The sequence below is a fragment of the Nyctereutes procyonoides genome, unplaced genomic scaffold, assembly GCF_905146905.1.
Source record: "Nyctereutes procyonoides isolate TBG_1078 unplaced genomic scaffold, NYPRO_anot_genome, whole genome shotgun sequence".
In the NCBI taxonomy this organism is placed as follows: domain Eukaryota; kingdom Metazoa; phylum Chordata; class Mammalia; order Carnivora; family Canidae; genus Nyctereutes; species Nyctereutes procyonoides.
In genome coordinates, this window is record NW_026575125.1 from 114,927,803 (window position 1) to 114,948,384 (window position 20,582).

General features: G+C 46.4%; 1 protein-coding gene across 1 annotated transcript in view; it reads left to right on the plus strand.

Moving 5' to 3' along the window:
- The window catches only part of AFF2 (ALF transcription elongation factor 2), a 316,910-nt gene that overhangs the window by 270,636 nt on the left and 25,692 nt on the right, over positions 1-20,582 (plus strand). The window contains exons 11-14 of the mRNA XM_055338134.1: positions 10,773-10,932; positions 12,692-13,699; positions 15,266-15,387; positions 18,696-18,915. Of these exons, the coding sequence (XP_055194109.1) occupies positions 10,773-10,932; positions 12,692-13,699; positions 15,266-15,387; positions 18,696-18,915 (1,510 nt within the window). The remainder of the gene's footprint in view (positions 1-10,772; positions 10,933-12,691; positions 13,700-15,265; positions 15,388-18,695; positions 18,916-20,582) is intronic.

Here is a 20,582-nt window from a genome sequence, read left to right on the forward strand (position 1 = left end):
ACTCTCCTGGTACCCTTAGCACTCTGCTGGTACCTTCAGCCTGCCTGTGCCCAGGCTCTCCTGCTCATCTCCAGACCAGTTGTGTGCATACAGTAAAGAGATTCCTGCATTGAGCCAGCTTCCAGGTTTGAGTCACCCAAAGCACATATACTCTGCTCCATGTCAGATTTGTGACTGATGGAATTCTTTGTTGGAAGGCTTAGACCTTGTTTGAGATTCTTGGCATCAGGATCTCTCTGGGTTCCTTATGAGTGTGAATCATTCACCCTCTGCTTTGGTAGCAACCAGGGCTTGTGGGAATCGGTGTTCACAGCCACTTGCCTGCCTTCATTCTCTCCCTTGCTCCCATTTCTTTTAATTTTAAGATTTTTCTTTATTTATTCATGAGAGACACACAGAGAGGCAGACACAGGCAGAGGGAGAAGCAGACTCCCTATGGGGAGCCTGATGGCAGAACTCGATCCCAGGACCCCAGGATCACGCCTTGAGCCAAAGGCAGATGCTCAACCACTGAGCCACCCAGAAACTCCCATTTCTGTAAATGTACTTTGAAGGCAAAAGGGACAAAAATACTTGGCTGCCTATGATTCTTGGCCACCTGTTTAGCTGTTTGATTGAAGCAACTCTGAGCGACAGCAGAAAAGTCTGTGTGGCTTTTAATTATTTCCAGAAGCATTTAAATGTCAGTTTATTCTCCCCAGTGCAAAGTGTGATGTTCTCAAGATATCACGGGCCCATTAGCCAGAGCTGAGCAGCCTTACTGGGAGCACACCGGCGCCTCCACAATGCTGGCTCACCACAGACTGTGCTAGGCGGGAGCCAGGTGCCTTGGTTTTCTTTTTGTTTTTCTTTTCGTTTTTTCATTTCTTTGAAACTACACATTGGACTTTATCCCATAGTATCCTTAAAACTATTTTTCACCTTGACATTGTTTGTTACTAAGTCTCAGTATTCTCGGCTGTAAAATGGAAGTAGTAAGAGTGTCCTAGATATGGCCATTCCTGCAGTGGATCCCACCCTGACCCTCGGCTAGGGTGGTGGCAAGCCGCCTTTAGGGCTCGCAGGGAGCCACAGGCCACATTCAAGGAAGACAGTTGTGCCTTTGGCCAAACACTGGTTGCAGGCAGGCAGCCTCCGGAAAGTTGTCAGCTTCTCAGAAGGAATCTGATAAAACCTCTTCAGGCACAATTGCCCAAAGAAAGCTTAAACTTGACCAGGTTAGATTTAAAATAGCACAAGGAGATCAAATCTGTCTATTACTGAAGGAGGACAGAATAATTATGGAAACATAAAATCCACAGTCAATCTCAAAAGTCTATTTTTGCCCGTAGTTTCAAATTCACGAAATTACATTTTGCGTGAGCAGCTTGTATCTGAATAGCCCATGTAGGGTAGAGCTTCACTGTTCTCTGTGTGGCCCATCGACCAAGAGTGTCACATCACCTGCCAGTGCATTAGAAATGCAGAACTTGGGATGCCTGGATGGCTCAGCAGTTGAGCACCTGCCTTTAGCCCAGGGCGTGATCCTGGAGTCCCGGGATCGAGTCTCACATCAGGCTTCCTGCATGGAGTCTGCTTCTCCCTCTGCCTGTGTCTCTGCCTCTCTGTGTGTCTGTCATGAATAAATAGTCTTAAAAATTAAAAAAAAAAGAAATGCAGAACTCGGGGGATGCCTGGGTGTCTTAGTGTCTTAGCATCTGCCTTTGGCTCAGGTCATGGTCCCAGGGTCCTGGGATTGAGTCCCACATCGGGCTCCCCACAGGGAGCCTGCTTCTCCCTCTGACTGTGTCTCTGCCTCTCTCTCTGGGTCTTTCATGAATGAATGGATAAAATCTTAAAAAAAAAAAAAAGAAATGCAGAACTCGGGTTCCATCGAGGCCAAGCTAATTCGATTCGAGTCTGCATGTTAGTGTGTCTCCAGGCGAGTTGCACATACACCACAGTTTGAGAAAGCTCCTCTAAATGTACTCACTCAGTCCTCTCACAACCTATGTGATATAGTAGACCCATTTCACAGATGAGGAATTGGAAACCCTATGTTCAAGTGCTTAGCCTGAGGTCACACAATAATAAAGTATCCAAGGTGACATTCAAGAGATTGTCTGACTTCCAATCCCATGTCCTTCCCACTAGATTAAAACTACCTCTTTAAAACCAGTAGGGGAGGGAGCTCGCTTCTATTGGCTAGATGAGATGCTGCTTGATTCATGAGTCTTATTAGCCAAGTAGATGTTTAAAATTAATAGCTGGGGGCATCACAATGCCAGATTTCAGGTTGTACTACAAAGCTGTGGTCATCAAGACAGTGTGGTACTGGCACAAAAACAGACACATAGACCAATGGAACAGAATAGAGAACCCAGAAATGGACCCTGAACTTTATGGTCAACTAATATTCGACAAAGGAGGAAAGACGATCCACTGGAAGAAAGACAGTCTCTTCAATAAATGGTGCTGGGAAAATTGGACATCCACATGCAGAAGAATGAAACTAGACCACTCTCTTGCACCATACACAAAGATAAACTCAAAATGGATGAAAGATTTAAATGTGAGACAAGACTCCATCAAAATCCTAGAGGAGAACACAGGCAACACCCTTTTTGAACTTGGCCACAGTAACTTCTTGCAAGATACATCCACGAAAACAAAAGAAACAAAAGCAAAAATGAACTATTGGGACTTCATCAAGATAAGAAGCTTTTGCACAGCAAAGGATACAGTCAACAAAACTCAAAGACAACCTACAGAATGGGAGAAGATATTTGCAAATAACATATCAGATAAAGGGCTAGTTTCCAAAATCTATAAAGAACTTCTTAAACTCAACACCAAAGAAACAAACAATCCAATCATGAAATGGGCAAAAGACATGAAGAGAAATCTCACAGAGGAAGACATAGACATGGCCAACATGCACATGAGAAAATGCTCCGCATCACTTGCCATCAGGGAAATACAAATCAAAACCACAATGAGATACCACCTCACACCAGTGAGAATGGGGAAAATTAATAAGGCAGGAAACAACAAATGTTGGAGAGGATGCGGAGAAAAGGGAACCCTCTTACACTGTTGGTGGGAATGTGAACTGGTGCAGCCACTCTGGAAAACTGTGTGGAGGTTCCTCAAAGAATTAAAAATAGACCTGCCCTACGACCCAGCAATTGCACTGTTAGGGATTTACCCCGAAGATTCAGATGCAATGAAACGCCGGGGCACCTGCACCCCGATGTTTCTAGCAGCCATGTCCACAATAGCCAAACTGTGGAAGGAGCCTCGGTGCCCATCGAAAGATGAATGGATAAAGAAGATGTGGTTTATGTATACAATGGAATATTACTCAGCCATTAGAAACGACAAATACCCACCATTTGCTTCAACGTGGATGGAACTGGAGGGTATTATGCTGAGTGAAGTAAGTCAATCGGAGAAGGACAAACAGTGTATGTTCTCACTCATTTGGGGAATATGAATAATAGTGAAGGGGAATATAAGGGAAGGGAGAAGAAATGTGTGGGAGATATCAGAAAGGGAGACAGAACATAAAGACTTCTAACTCTGGGAAATGAACTAGGGGTGGTGGAAGGGGAGGAGGGCGGGGGGTGGGGGTGAATGGGTGACGGGCACGGAGGGGGACACTTGACGGGATGAGCACTGGGTGTTATTCTGTATGTTGGTAAATTGAACACCAATAAAAATTAATTTATTAAAAAAATAAAAAAATAAAAAATAAATAGTAGAGGAAACATAGCTGTTTAGATGTGTGAAATAGATTGGAAATGGAGACAGGCCATAGAAGGAAAATAAGACAAGGGCTTGGGGCTGGTCAGTCCCCAAAAGGCTAACCAAGGGGCACCTGGGTGGCTCAGTTGTTAAGTGTCAGACTCTTGATTTCAGCTGGAGTCATGACCCCAGGTCCTGAGACTGAGCCCTGTGTTGGTCTCCATACTCAACAGGGAATCTGCTGGATATTCTCTCTCTCTCCCTCTCCCTCTGCCTTCCCTTCCCACTCCCCTCCCCTCTCTAAAATAAAAAAATAAATAATCTTTGAAAAGAAAAAAAGGCTAACCCAACTGGTTGCAAACCAAATGTGATTATGCAAAGCCATTGCCAAAATCACTCATCAGTATCACCTCATGACTTGAGGGATCATGACTTGAGCCAAAATCAAGAGTCAGGTGCATGACCAACTGAGCCACCCAGGTGCCCCAGCTGTAGCATTTTAAAAGTCTTTCCTGATGTTGAGGTGAGATCTTCTTGACTAGATCTCTAGCTCGCTGGTACCAGTCTTACCTTGGAAAAAGGAAGTAGGTGTCGAGTAGGTAGGGACCAATAAGCAAAAACTGCTGGTGATAGACCAATAGGAGGATCCAGTCATTTTCAGTTTTTTTTTTTAAGATTTTACTTATTCATGAAAGACACACAGAGAGAGTCAGAGACACAGACAGATGGAGAAGCAGGCCGCCTGCAGGGAGCCCAATGCAGAACTCAATCCCAGGACCCCAGGATCACGACCTTAAGGCAGACACTCAACCACTGAGCCACCCAGGTGTCCCTCCTAGGGCCTTCGTGACACAGAGCTCTGGCTCCCAGAGACCCTGTGACTACATGGGGCCACCCAGGTGATCCAGGATCATCTCCCCATCTCAAATCCTGCATATAATCATCTCTGCAAAATATCTTTTGCCACATGAAGTACCATAGTCACAGGTTCTAGAGCTTAGGACATGGACATCCTGGGGGGAGTCACTATTTTGTCAAGCCCAGATCTCTTTAGTCAGGGCTTTAAACAATGTTGTGTTCAGGAACTTGCCCATGAAAATGAGTATGAGCAGGTAGGTGTGCATCTCCTTATCACTCCTTACAAATAAGTTGAGCAGATCCCATTTCAAAGACCATGATCAGACAAAAGGGCAGATACCCAGTGTACACATGTTGGACAAAGATTATCTCCTGTGTAGCCCAAATTGTACCTGGACAGTGATTCACTACCCCGCTCATCAACAGCGTGAGTGCTTTAACACAAAAGACACTCGATCCCAGGTTGCTGGCGATAATACTGGGATGTCAAGCATTTTACTTTCAAACTGTGTTTGGGGACCACCTCAGGGAGGAGGACATGCTGCTGGCAATGCCCTCTCCCAACTCTTTTCCAGATTTCTGTTGTCACCAGGACAACTCTGCCCTTATCTGTTTTATGTATTTACGCTTCTGCATACACTTTCTATTGGATGAGGGTACTACATGGATTTTCTGGGGTAAGTAGGATAGATATCAAAACTACTGACTCAAACTAAAAATGGATTCCTCCTACCCCTCTGGCTGGGATAGGTTCAGAGTTAAGAGTATCTGCCTCTAGTAGCCTAGCATGGTGAGGCAGGGGAATTGTTCCAGTTCCAGAACCCAGAGTTCAGAGAGGAAAATGAAGAAGAGAAGTAAGATCAGCAATAAATGTTGATTCCTTTGCCCCAGGGCCATCCCTTTACAACCTAATGATGACTTCAAATATGGAAGCATTTCAAATTATCTGGGAGACAGACATTTGATCCCTATAAAACTGCAAAAAGGTAACATTGATGAAATTAGTACAAGTCCTAACTGAAGACAAGGGTTTAGCACCGGACACTCCATCAGACATCTCATGCTACAGGCCTTTGGCGCATCCTGAGCCTTGTGAAATGCATTGCCAAGATCAGTAACATTGGGACTTGCTTGTCAGACCCTTCCTGTGTATGTTTCCCACTACGAAGTTGTCATCCATTCTGGAGCCTTTCTCGTTTGATGCCCACACAGCTTGATTGAGCAGAATGGCCAATTCATCATCCCTGTTTATCTCCTGAGAAAGGAATTTACAGTTAAATTAGGATTAGAATCAGCACTGATGCAGATGTTTGGCTTTCTGGAGGCTGTTAATCTGAATTAGTGAAAAGTCTGATTTATAAAATAGCCCTACAGAAATGCAGCGTTAATCCTCTGAGGCTCACACAAGAGCTCTGTGACTGATAAAGTGTTGCCAAGAGCAGGTCATTGCAGAGCTGCCTTAAGGGGTAGATTGGATGGTGCAGACATGTCCCCACACGCTTCCTCTAGGGTCCTAAAGAGTCCCCCTTATAATCCTTTATACACAATATTTTCATAAGGATCAGAATCTTTGAGCTGGAAAACATGTTAAAGATCACCTGACCCCATTGGGACCCACGATAGGAATCTGCCTTACAATGTTCTCTGTTGCCGGCTACCTGGTCATCTTCAGGTATTGAGCTCAGTGGCCTACAAAGCCTTGGCTTCTTTCTGTGGCCAGTTGTAGATTTTTTTTAGACTTAGAGTGGGAGGGAAGGGCAGAGGGGAGAGGGAGAGAATCTTAAGCAGGCTCCATGCCCAGTGCAGAGCCCAAAGCGGGGCTTAATTTCATGACCCCTGGGATCATGACTTGAGCCAAAATCAAGAGTCAGGCGCATGACTAACTGAGCCACCCAGGTGCCCCAGCTGTAGCATTTTAAAAGTCTTTCCTGATGTTGAGGTGAGATCTTCCTGACTAGATCTCTAGCTCGCTGGTACCAGTTTTACCTTGGAAAAAGCCCAGAACAAACCCACCCCCTTTCGCTCAAGACAGACCTTCCAGGTTTATTGAAGAAGGGGCCTGGTCAGTGTAAGCATGGAGACACTGTCATGTCTAGAGATGAAGGTGCCTAGACTACCACTCAAAACCCGCCCTTCTCCCCTGGTATGCTGAAGCCTTCCACACCAGGCCCACTGTGCCTGGAACAAGGCTTTGGAAATGCCTCCCAATCTTCTCTCCCACCGACCTGCTCTTTGATCCTTCCCTAGCCCTGAACTTCTCCCCTAGGGTCTTTGACTTGCCATGCCAGTTCCTTTGCCCTCAGTCTGGCCCCCGACCATGAGGACCTACTAAATGGACTTGGGGTTTCACTACTCAGTGAAGATCACTCGCACTGATGAGCACAACAGCGGAATCTGCTCTCTGAAAAGGTTGAGCTGCTGACCTCGAAGTTGTTATAAATGTGGGCCCTTGGAGAAATTTTATTACATTGGGGTGAAGTCACAGAGTGCAATTGTAATATTTACAGACTATGGAGTAGATGGTTTTCATACACCGAATGTCAGTGATTTTTAGTATAACATGTTGTAACCACGAGCCTTCTTTTAAGAAGCATTTGATTAAACTATGAGAGGATATGGTGCCTGGGAAATTATCCTAATACAGTTTGGTGAGTGAAGAATGTGTAAACTGCACATTCCTCCCTCATCTCCCAGGCACCATATCCAGGAAGGACCCAGTATCACGGGGGCTAGCTTCACTCATAGCCACTTTTGTATGCATTTGGGAAATAAATTGGCGATGTATGAAAAGAAATGCAGCAGAAGGGGAGGAGGGATTTAACTGGCTAAACAGCTAACGGTTCTCTGTCAAGACCCGGAAGTGAAATATTCTGCTGATTTGCCCACTCGTAAGTTCCACCGTGGCTTCTGGACAAGAATGTGACCCAGGCCAGTCATCCTCCTGTTGATGTCTGGACTGCTGGGGAAGGCAATGTTTTGGTTTTGTGTTCATTTTCTGTCCCCAGGAGCTGCTGCAGCTGGGTGCAGGGTAAGCCCAGAGAAGCGAGGGTCAGAGAGACTCAAATATGGGCCTCACATCCCTCAGCAGGCTGGGTGCCGCTGGATCCTCCAGCCAGCTCAGGAACAGCAGGTGGATAATAGAGGCAGAGGGAGGTACTGGGGAGAGCAGTTTTGCTTGCATTTTCAACAACTCTTATTCTCTCCCAGGAATGCTGGCTCTACTCCCCCCCAACCACCGCCCCCCACCCCCGCCCCGTTTCCAACTGTGCAGCTGCCCAGAGAAAGCAATTCTTTCTCATTAAGATGCGCATGTCCTTGACCCCCAGTTGGAGTCCTCTTAGTGCCCTCTCTGAATTCAAGTCCATCTTCCTCCTTGGCCCCCAGTATCCATGTTCATTGACAGAATACAAAAAGCTGGCGAACCTCTTCCTATTCCTTTTACAAACGTTTTCCTTAAGGGGTCATTGTCCACATTGACTGGCTGTGGGGTCCTCCTTGAGAACATGGCCATGGATTTAGCTGTAAGAAGTCTTAGGGACAGGGGACCCCTGGGGGGCTCAGTGGTTGAGTGGCTGCCTCTGGCTCAGGGTGTGATCTCAGGGTCCTGGGACTGAGTCTTGCATTGGGCTCCCCGCAGGGAACCTGCTTCTCCCTCTGCCTGTGTCTCTGCCCCTCTCTCTGTCTCGTCTCCACCATGAATAAATAAAAGCTTTAACAGAAAAAAAAAGAAGTCTTAGGGAAAATAATTTTAGGTCTCATTTTATTGGGTCTTGGTTAAGGTCACTGTGACTTTTGAAAGTCTTTATTTTATATCCATACCTGTCTACATTTACATGTACATGTAGTGTCTGTTTTTTGTATGTGGTTTCTGTCCACATCCACAATCCCTTAATCACAATTATGAAATTGAGAAAGTCCTGAGAGCTGTCATTTTCCAGAACTTTGGGACAAACTCATTTCATGACAGAACCCGACCTCTTACTGTAGCAGTATTAACGAGTCCTACGAAGGGGTGCTTCCCCAGATCCCACTGGAGGTATTATATGTTTGTGGTAGATTCATGTTGTTAAAATTAAAAAATCCAAACATCAAAATTCTTCTCCCCTGCAAAGGGCTTTGGATAAGGAACACCTGTGTACAAATGCACACATACAAGTTTCCAGCTAAGCCCATGAAGCTTTATTGTGGTATAGCTGATGAATACGTTTATTCTGGTCAATAAAACGTCTGTGCTTCATGTGTATCACCTCAATGCATTCAGCTTTAAGGGAATAATCCCTGGGATTGTTTTGTTTCTTAGAGCAGTTGCTCAAAAATAATCCAGTAAATGGAAACTCTATCCAGAAATATTCCAAAGTAAATCTAGACTTGAGTTTGGTAATATTAGGATGAGCGGAGTCTTACGAGAAGCCAGACATTAATGCACAGATATGAAACGAAACTAGGAAGCCGCTTTTCACTTGCAAATCATAAATGTGAGTATGAGTTTGATTTTTATCTCAGTCCAGCAGCCAGTCAGCTCAGGGATGTGGATGCTCCGTGCTGGACTGGAAACGTTTCTTGGGGGGAATTGAGGCCAAGTTAGCATCATGTCTGGATTGGTCTCATTAAATCTGTTCCCTCCGTCTTTATTTAGTAACCAAAGACAAAAACAATTGATTACATTTAGAGGGCATTTTGCATGAATATGGAATCTTCACTGCCGTTAAGGAGAGACCTGAAAAAGAACGCAGGGAAGGAGAGTGCTGGGTTGTAGGTCCCTGCCCCCCCCCACCCCCCGTTGGGGACACACACGCTTGCACGCACGTGCTCATGCACACACACACACACACACACACACACACACGTCTCTGAGTGCACTTTCCCAGGGGATACAGTCCCCTATTTCCTCTGCTTCCCCTAATCTCTTGGTGTATTTGGCAGAGAAATGTACTTTCAGATAGCATTTACTTAGCAGATAGCATTTTAAAATGAGCTTTGCTATATGAAAGAAAATACCTACCTGGGAGATTAAAGGAGCAGTCCTTAGGGAGGGCAAGGCACATGGCATGAAAAGGCTCTCCGCATCGGATAGGGACTGACTAGGGGGCCATGCTGCCTTAAAAGGGAACCTGTTCCTCCCCAAGCAGCAGCTGAGCAGAGCTCCAGCTTAGCAGGCAAGAGCTGTAATGTTGGAGAGAAATAGGCGCTGCTGAGAGAGTGGGGTGGGGGCAGGCAAGGAGTAATGCTCTGTGCTTCCAGAAGCCTTCAGCAAAGGGGTCCTTGGAGACCCTCTTGGTGCCATTTGAAGGTGGGACCACAGGAGGCTGATTTGTCACGGGCACAGGGAGCGACCGATTGGTAAGGAAAACTATAGATTATCAATAAAGACAGACTGGCAAGTGGTGTCAATTTTCAAGTGCCTTTCATGGTCAGCTTTACAGATTTGAAATCAAGCCTTAGACTTGCTTAGTCCTTTATGATCATCCCTCCCAGTAAGAGGTGTTTTCCAAAGAGTTCACAAAAATTGGGGTGAGGGAGGCCAAGAAATGGGACTCTAGTTCCTTCGGTGCTGGGTGCTGGGTACTCAGCAGCGAATATGCTTTTCACAGCCCCTGTGCTTGGAGTTCCTAGCTCACTTCTCCGCCTAGGCCTGAGGCAGAAGCAAGCCTCTCTCCCTACGGACCTAGTTTCCTCCACTTAAATGGGGGTTGAATCCCCCCTCCTTGGTGAGAGGAGTGTACTGTGTGTATAGCTGAGATCACAGCCCCGTGACAAACCTCTGGGTTTCTCAACTAAATGGCAACAGAAAGTGAAAACTTACCCTAGCCAAAAAGGCCTGGGATCGTTAAGAATCTAAGGCTGCGCGTGGGTCTGTGGTATGTGCATCTGTGTCCAGAAGGCATGTGCCCTTGGCTTCAGGTTTTCATGTGCAATGTGGGAGGCAGGGCTTTCCCAAGAGGGACGGCAGTGTCGTGGAACCCAAGGAACTTGGCCACACGCAGGCTGGGTTCTAATGAATCATTTGACCTTTGGCCACACCCGGCGCCTCCTGAGCCTCACATTTCCCATCTGTGGAATGGGACGATGTGCTCTGCTCTGCCCGGACCTGACACATCACAGGCCCTTGTGCTGAACGGGGTGGGAGAGGGGCTTGACGTGCTGACTTGAGACGCAGTGAGGCAATGAGTGATGTGATTTTCTTTCAGCCCACTCCTGGCCACACCTCAGCCTCCACCTGCGGTGCCAGCCAGTGGGGCATCTGGCAGCTCCAGTGACTCTGAGAGCAGCTCTGAGTCAGACTCAGACACTGAAAGCAGCACCACCGACAGCGAATCCAATGAGGCGCCTCGTGCGGCCACTCCAGAGGTGAGTGAAGGGACTGGGGGCCTAGAGTGCAATTTGCAGGTCCCCAGGGTGGCCCTCCTGGGCACGTGCGTGTGCGCACAAGCACACACGCTTCCAACACAAGAAAAATTTCAAGGAAGTATTTAAGCATCGGATAGCATTTTTCACCCTCTAAAACATGTACATGCACAGTCCCTACAAGCAGACATTTCTTGCTGGGTGACTCCCATAGCTCCTCCGAGCCTCCAGCCTCCTCATGTGTAAATCTGGAATAGTGATAACTGAGCTAGCGATTTCTCTTTTGAGAGAACCAGTCAAGACCACCTCGTACTCCAGGTCGAAGTGATGAATTGCCATTTGGCAATGAAGACCCAAGAAATGGGATGGCTTTTTCAAATTTCGACTTGCATCCTCCAAAAGTATTTTATCCTAATTCACGAAAGCATTCAACACGACTCCCTGCAATACCAAAAATATACTTTTGAAATGAAAAACAGGGTGCTATCTTCTCCTCCCATCCTCTGTGAGTCCAGAATGACTCCTCAGCGCCCCCAAGGCTGCACCTCGTGCAGCAAGCAGATCCCTCCAGGGTTCCATGCACACTTGTTGGTAATAATCGGAAAGGAATAGTGGAGAATGCAATAGTGCCAATCGGCTGTTAATCGTAGCCAGCACTGCTCGATCACGGGCCCTGGGCCGGGCACTGCGAGATGCTCTTGACCTGCACTTTTTTATTTTTTCCCCATAACACTTCTCTGGGGTCCTTGCGATTAGCATCCCCATTTTATGGATTAGAGAATAAGACTCTGAGAGGTTAATAAAGAACTTTCCCGAGATCTCCCAGGCTGACAGTGGTCAAGCCAGGGCTGAAACCAGGGTCAGTGCACTGGCAGAGCTGGTGCCCCTGATCAACAGCGCCAGCCAACACGATTTCCCCGACCCTGGCCTGCATTGCTTTGTGTGTGCTGGAATCACAGCTACTCAAGTGTTTTTAATTCTCTCACCCTCTGTTGGCTGGTGCCATAAGCCTCAGCTGATTGGCTTTCAAAAGAAGAACAGTTCTAATAAAAATGATGGCTCTTTTAGTTCAACAGGCAGAATTCAGAGTTGGGAATCAAGCACCTGAATGGTACGCCTCATTTCCGTGGCTTAACAGCGGACACTAATGTCTGTGTGCATGTCCCCATAAATTGGTTATTGCCCATACACCGAGGAAAGTGAGGTGGTTTGGGGGAAGTCAAATCTTTTCATCCTTCAGTAAAAATAGAAAAGGCTTGTTCTTTTTGCAGTGAACTACAACATCACACAGGGAAAACTGGCACTTTGGCAGATAGAAAGCCTTTCCTTTTGAATTACACTTGAGGCACACTTACATTGCTTTTCGGGACCCGAGATCATTACCTCTGCCTCCTGGTGAGAGGTTGAGCAATGAGTTCCACCAGAGGATTTGGGGAACAGGTTTCCCTGCCAGGCCTCCATGCCCACCCTCTGGGAAAACTCTCTGTGAATAATTCTTTCCTTCCTGGCCAGAGTGGAGGCTGTTTTCAGAAGAGGAGTGGAAGTTCATTGAAATAAGTAGATTGGGGCTGGTTTACGGGGTATTTGTCTATCTGGATAATTTGATTAATTGAGATTCCGTGTGTGTGTGTGTGTGCATGCTTCTAAATGTGTGAATGGGCACTTCACATCCACTGCTTTTATCAGCACTCAGTGTACTGAGAGTCCTTCCAGATCCTTCCAACATGTGAAATTCCTTCTTGCCGTTGTTTCTCATCTGCAGCCTGAGCCGCCCTCAACTAACAAGTGGCAGTTGGATAAATGGCTTAACAAAGTGACATCCCAGAACAAGTCGTTTATTTGTGGCCAAAATGAAACACCCATGGAGACGCTTTCTGTGCCTCCTCCAATCATCCAGCCAATGGAAGTCCAGGTCAAAGTGAAGACAAACCCTAGCCAGGTCCTGGCTGAACCCAAAGAGAGGCCTCTCCTCAGTCTTATCAGGGAGAAAGCTCGTCCACGGCCTACCCAGAAAACTCCAGAAACAAAGGCTTTGAAGCATAAGTTGTCGACAACCATTGAGACAGCTTCTCAAAGGACAATTGGAAAAAAACAGCCCAAAAAAGTCGAGAAGAACACCAGCATTGATGAGTTTACCTGGCCCAAACCAAATATTACCAGCAGCACCCCCAAAGAAAAAGAAAGTGTGGAGCCTCCTGAGCCACCAAGAGGCCGCAACAAAGCCACTGCCCACAAACCAGTCCCTAGGAAGGAACCGAGGCCAAACATTCCCGTGGCTGCCGAGAAAAAGAAGTACAGAGGGCCTGGCAAGATCGTGCCAAAGTCCCGGGAATTCATCGAAACGGATTCATCCACGTCCGATTCCAACACAGATCAAGAAGAGACCCTGCAGATCAAAGTCCTGCCTCCTTGCACTGCTCCTGGGGGCAATACTGCCAAATCCAAGGAAGCCTGTGGTGCCAGCCTGACCCTTGGCTCCTTAGTCAGCAGCAGCACCAACAACAGCGTAGCCGCCAGTAATGAGGATCCAGCTTTCTCACCCATCCCTGTCATGCAACCCGAGCTTCTGTCCCCTCTGCAAGATCAAGAGAACATGAAAAATCTCTGGGTGAAGATTGACCTTGGCCTGCTGTCTAGAGTACCTGGCCACCACGCACTGCCAGCAGCGCTGGCCAAGCCGGACCACAAGGAGACCGTGTCCAAGCCCAAGCGCCAGAGTGCTGCCGCGGCCACGGAGAAACCCATCCCTAAGGGCAAGCGTAAGCACAAGGTGAGCTGTGCCCCGGGGTTGGCCAAGGGATCACGAGCAGTGGCTCTCAGTTGGCCAAGTTGATCTTGAGCCTCATTTGCAAGGAGGTCAACAGCAATGGTTTGCAGTTTCTGGTGAAGGCAGTGATGCTTTCCATGGGAAATGGAGTACTTGACATGACCGGGAAGGGTGTTAGGAATAGTCAGGGTTTGGCAGCCAAAGTGAAGAGTATCCTATATGGCACATGAGGGGTTATGATGTGTAGGAAAGAAGACTGTGGAGACTGTCCCTGGGATCAGTTCCTTAAGCTGCTCCTGCTTCTAGGACTCACGGGGCCATACCCCACAGTCCCCACCCCACACCAGCAGGGCACCCCAGTACTCCCAAGTGCCTCAACATGCCTTTTAATTTGTCCGGACACACATCAGCATTCTTGCCCCCCAGTTACGCTTCGATGCCCCCGGCTCCTAGCAGATGCACAGTCAGCCCAGCCTGCTGCCACCCTGAGCTGTGTGGTTGGCCCGACTTGTGGAAACCTCAGCTGCAAGACATTAGGGTCACGAACTATCAGCAGAAGGGCAGGGGTGCCTGGCTGGCTTGGTCAGTAGAGCACACATGCTCAGTCTTGGCATCGTGAGTTCGAGCCCCACATTGGGTACAGAGCTTACTTAAAAACAAAACAGAAAACCCTCATCAGAAGGGGAAATCCAGCATGGCCTCTTCCATTTCAAGTACACTAGTCTCATTTTGTTGTATCTCCAGATCTCAGGGCAGTTTTTTAGAGTAACAGCATCTCATGGTGATATTTGGGTAATATTACTTTTAACAGCTGCCATAGAAAGTCTGGGGCTCCTGCTTCTCACTGTTTCCCTGCTCTCAGGGATGACAGTGGTGCAAGCAGAGGCCAAAGCGTACCTTCAGAACCAGCACATGCGAAGGCACGCCTTGCACATGCATTTTTGCCTTGCATGCTGTTGATCCTTTAAGTGACCTTTATATGTAACCCACAAACCCCACGCTACTTGCACGCCTTTATGCCGTGTTAGAGTTGCAGTGGGTTTTTTTTAAACATTTTATTTATTTATTTGAGAGAGATAGTGAGAGAGAGCACAAGCAGAGAGAAGGGCAGAGAGAGAAAGAGAGGGAGAAGCAGACTCCCCGCTGAGCAGGGAGCCCAACATGGGACTCGATCCCAGGACCCTGGGATCAGGACCTGGGCCAAAGGCAGATAGATGCCTAACCGACTGAGCCACCCAGGTGCCTCCGGGTTGCAGTGGTAGTTTCTCTACTACTCATCTGTGGGGGCATGGATGATGGAAGAAGGGTCTGAAAATGATAGGTTCTCTTTACTTTGGGTAGGAGACTCCTGTGCCCCCCAATCTTTAATCAGAGGTTCACAGCACAGCGCAGCTTGCTCAGATGCCAGCTCCTGGGCTGATTGCTTTTCTTTCTGATCAAAGGTGTGCATTTAACTCCCCTAGCTAATCTAGAAGTTAAAATAGAAGCAAACTGTCTACCTTGCTCATGGTTTTTAAATGTTTGCATGTGCCATGTATTTCAAGCTCTATATTTTTCTTCCCATTAAAGCCAACAGAAACTGCAGAGAAAATCCCTGAAAAGAAGCAACGCCTGGAGGAGGCCACCACTATCTGCCTGCTGCCACCCTGCATCTCACCAGCCCCACCCCACAAGCCTCCCAACGCTAAAGAGTGAGTTTGCCCTGTCTTCGTATCACCTCCCGATTGCTCAGACCCTTCAGAAATCTCGAAGCCTTTTGGTGGTGGTGGGGTTGGGGGGTTCCTATTTCAGAGGAATGGTAAGGAAGGAAACAAGAGTTGCCCAGCCCATCCTGACAGCTGACCCTGGCCACCAGTCCCGCAAGCATGGGATAAAGGGTGGAGTGCAGGCTGTCAGATTTTGCATGACTCCATGAGCTTTATAGCAAGATTTCTTGACTCCAACTAATGCGGAGGACCAAAATCAGCCAAAGCGAACTTTTAGCACAAAGGGGAGAGTATAAAGGGTAAGGGAGTTGAAAAGGGCCAGCGCCCAGCCACACCTGTCACTCAAAGCAGATAACTGGCTTCTGGGCAACTTCCAGTGTGGTTGGTAATGAAAGCAGCCCCTTGGTCTTGACACGATGACCCACTGCTGCTTCCACTTTGGTGCCATTCCTTAACCTCAGTACAGAGCTTGACTAGGAGGTACATCCTGGCCTTGTCAGAGCCCAGGGGAAGGGGCTCTGACCCATTAGAGAAGGCCAGGGAGATGATATGTCTGGGAGTCGTCCTCCCTGAGGGGGTTGTGTGTCAGGGAAAGCTGACTGGGGGTACATTGGTTAGTTCCAACCAGCTGGCACATCTGCTGCCTCTCCCACTTTGCGTAAAGTACCAGAGTCAGGTGGGAGGCCGCCCAGGCCCCTCCACGCTCACATGGCCCCGGCCTTCCCTGGAGAGGTCCCAGCCTCTGTTGCTACCAAGTGTTGTGACCAAGTTCTTGCATCTTAGAAATACCACTTCATTAACAGTCACATTGGCTACTGGAACTGTTCCGTCTGGATAATTATTTACATAAATTTATTCACTGTTAGAGATTACTTCCATCAAAGACCAGTTCCAGAGCCTATAAGCAGCCCAGAGCACAGAGGCAATGTGGCTAACTGCTGCTGACAATTGAGCTCCCAGATTCCTGTTTAACATCATTGTTCCGGTACCAGTCCACCGCAGATAAGACATTGGAAATAAGTTTTTGGCTTACAGTTTAGATCCTTCTTGTTTTTGAGACAAAAGGTAGGAAAAGATCAATTCCCACTGTAGCCCCTTGGGATGATATGGAGACTGGGGCCCTGAGCTACCCCTTCCCCTGATGATCCATAGCTCTTTGTGTAGCGTGTCTATACCCCTGGTATAACTTTGCTTTGAAGCATCCCATCACGTACTCAGAGTTCTCAGAATGAGTAGTAGTTCTTCCTGTGGGCTAAGCTGATGAGTGAGCCAGGCCTGTGGGGAAGCCTGTTCCTTCCCCAGTGATCTCGCGTGGATCACCACAGCCCTCCTCCTTCCCTGGAGGATTGACTAAATGGCATGGCTGTGGTGGCTGTACGTCCCCAGTTCCTGGGCTTTGACCAGTTCAGGCCACCTGACGGCACAGGGAAAAGGCAGGAGGTATTGCCTCAGCCATCAATGTCCAATGCTGGTCTCCCTTAGCAGCCCAGGGACCTGTCGCTTCTCCCATCTCATGGAAGAGACAAGACCAAGCATTAAGTACACGTCTAATAATTTGAATTTGTTCTTCACAAAATGGTGTCTCTAACTCATGGTTTTTGCAGTCTCTCTTCTATTGTAGTCATTAGAAAAGCAGTGTTTACCTAGTAGCATTTCTCATTCAGGAAGGGCCTGGAGCAGATTCTCAGACTTCTCAAACAAACCCAAGTCCATGGTAAAAAAAAAAAAAATCTCCATAGCCGAGAGAGAATGAAGTGAGGACTAGCCTCTCAGGGCTCTTCTCTTGGGAACCCTCTCCTCAACTGCCATCTAGTCCTTTGTGCCTTGTTGAGCCTCCAAATGAAAACCTTGGAAATTTGTATGAGACAGCATTTGCCTTTCTAAATGAATGTTCTAAACCCAGCAAAGATTGCCATGCCAGATTATGACAGCTGCAGCCCTCCATCATCCAACAGGAGGGCCCTGCTGAGTACACACACACACACACACACACACACACACACACACTGGTTCTACATGTCAAAGCACTTCTTAAAATCCATTGGCAAATATTTTTCTTAATTAATCTGAACTGATGAAGGTAGTGGCAGAAATAGCTAATGCTCTTAAATATTTTGCTGCTTGAACAAAAATTGATGTAGGGCCATGTTTATGAAACAAAAGATGAAGAAGATGGTGAATGTTATTACAGTGGCAAATTTGGGCAACACAGTGGAAGGGGAACAAGGAGACTGCATTGACTCCCAGCATTTCAGGAAATCAGGCCACTGGAATGCTTGTTCATCTTTGATTTGTTGCCTTGAGATATTGCAAATCTATATTCCTAGACACTGACTGAAATTGACCAAGAGGAAAACATAAATTCTTGTTGACTTAATTTGCTATTGAAAATTGTAGTCGATAATCATGGAAAGTAAATGGCTGCACAGTGCAACCAGAGTTGTCTAAGAAAAGATTAAAATTCAAGTAATCTTCATTGATTAGGCTAAGACAGTAACTAAAATGAAAATCCATGACCCAATTACCATGTTAAGCAGCTAGCATAAGGTTTTAGTTGTTCTGTTTTATTTGAAGTCTCTGTCTCCTTGATGGTACCCATTTAATGGACAGATAAATCAGTCTGAAAGTGCGGGAGTACTTCCAGGACTACAGATGTCTTGTGACGATATGACAAAATCGTTTTCAAATGGGTTCTGTAAAGTGGAGTGCACCAGCACTCCAGTGGAACAACTTAAGGTCAGGGGCTTCTTATGCATTGGCGTGGCCATAGAGCATTTTGAACAGACAGTTCACAATGGGTCACAGACGTATTTAGTGTGTCACTGATAGCTGAGAAATGTACAAGTGTAATATTTCTTAAGAAAATATCCCTCCACTAATTGTTTATTGTACCATTTACTGTGTGATTAGGCAGTCAAGTCCTAGGGCCAAATAAGTAGGGACCGTCCTAAAAAAATTGACAGGATTAAAGTCTGCATTGGATTTTCCATAAAAATCTAATTAAGAGGAATCTTGAAAGGTTGCAAATATCACACTGTAGCACCCTCCATTAGACGTCTACACGTATCATGGAGTTCTGCTCCAAAGACATGTGTTTATTCTTGGATACATATATTTGCATTTGTTTATAGCAATATTTCTCTATCAGTATCTCTGTCAACGTGTGTTTTTATATATACTCTTCACCATAGGTAAAGGACCATCAACTAAAATAGTGCTTAAGCTGAGAAAGTACTAGAAAGCATGAGGGGGAGGGAAAACTTTGTGACACTCTACACTTTTTGTTTACACAGAAACAATTCATCCAGGAGAGCGAATAGAAGGAAAGAAGAAAAGCTGTTTCCTCCTCCACTTTCCCCACTGCCAGAGGACCCTCCGCGCCGCAGAAACAGTGGCAGCAATGGCCCCTTTGGTCAAGACAAAAACATCCCCATTGTTGGACATATCACCTCCACCAAACCTAAGAGGAATGAAGGCAAATTCTGTGCTACTTTCAAAGGGATATCCGTAAATGTAAGCATCTCGGAAGAAATACTATAATCATCAGGGAGAGACGAGTTGACCCAGCTTGTCTAACTGGATGTGACTGCAAGGGGCTGAGAGGAAGAGGCAGAGAGAAAAGTATACAGAAATATACAAATTCTGCATCATTTCAAACCTTGATTATTCTAACATAGGATGAATTTTTCATCCAGATTATTATGTTGAGACTCAGGGCTTCGGACATCCTTTGGTCCAATATTTTCATATCTCGATAGTGGGGACACTTCCAAAATAGTGATCACAACATCGGGCCCAGTGTGCAGGCACTGATCATTTAGTGAATGAAAGAACAAATGGATGGGGTGGGGTTGCCCAAGGTCACTGAATTGGGGCTGGAACTCCCAGATGCATCTTCCCACCACCCAGCTTAGCAGGTGTGAATGGAGTTCAAAATAGTGACTCAAAAGGCTGGAATTTAAAAGATAAATCTGTTGCTAAAAACCACACAACTGTGGTTCTAATCTCAACTAGAGAATTACCCAGCCCTTTGGATTTTCTGCACTGCTGCTCCATTAGCATAGAAAAATGAGACTTTGTATCACTTTCCACATTCGCTTGATCTTTCCATCTGTCTCAGGTATAGGTACCTGAAGCACAGAAGCCACAAACCAAGTGTCGCCAGTGAATATTAATGGCAAATACATCTGCTTTTCCATGTAAATGCATCTATGTGCAGATGTAGCATCCATATGCATCTGGTCTCCTTTAAGTGTAATATAAAAGAGCAAATATGTGAAAATCAATGAGCTTTTGAATGTCTTGAGGCCAACCTGGTGGACTCTGAACCAAGAGTGCCAATTTGCCACTCCATAAAAAGCCATGAGGCCTCTGAGCTTGAAGGACTCCAGCGGGGAGTCCTCCATCATCTGAAATGACTGGCATGGCATGCATATCTAGGCAAATTTCATCACTGGTATAGAGAAATCGTACTATTATAAAATAGTCATTTTCCATACAAAATTGTGTGTATGCATGTGAGCGTGTGTGCGCCCACATAATATTTGCATTCACATTTAAAAATGCTGACTTTGTTAGAAATTAAACCATCTATTCTAAACAGTAATTATACTATCAATCCCATTTTTCATACTGAATGTAATTAATACTGTAAACTCCAACGGGGGCTCTTTTCTACCACGAGCTTTGGGAGGGCATATGCCATACCTAGGCAATTCTCTGTACAGTGCCTGCTACATTGGCACAAAGAATTAGATGCTTAATACAGTTGTGATCATGACAGTGGTAATGCTTAAAAGAATCTGCAAAGTCATTTCTACAAGAGCTAAAAGCTGCTAGGGAAACCCAATAAATACAGTTGCATCTGCACCTAGAAAGGGATTGTCCTTCTTAAGGGAATCACTGGAATCTTCCATGAGAAGTCATGACTGACTTCCCATTGCCCCTTCTTTGGCCACTTCTTCTTTTCATAAATGGCTTGGAAGCTGGAAGATGAGTACATTTTTGGCCTAGCTTGGGAGTTAAGAGACTTGGTGCACGGTGCTAAAACTGCAGCAGGTTTTCTGTGGCCTTGGGCAAATTAGGAAACCTCTCCGAGTCCATAAAATGAGTGGATTTGACTAGATGATTGATAAGGCTTTTTCCACCTCCCAGAGTGTTTTCAATCTTGTGTTCTCAGT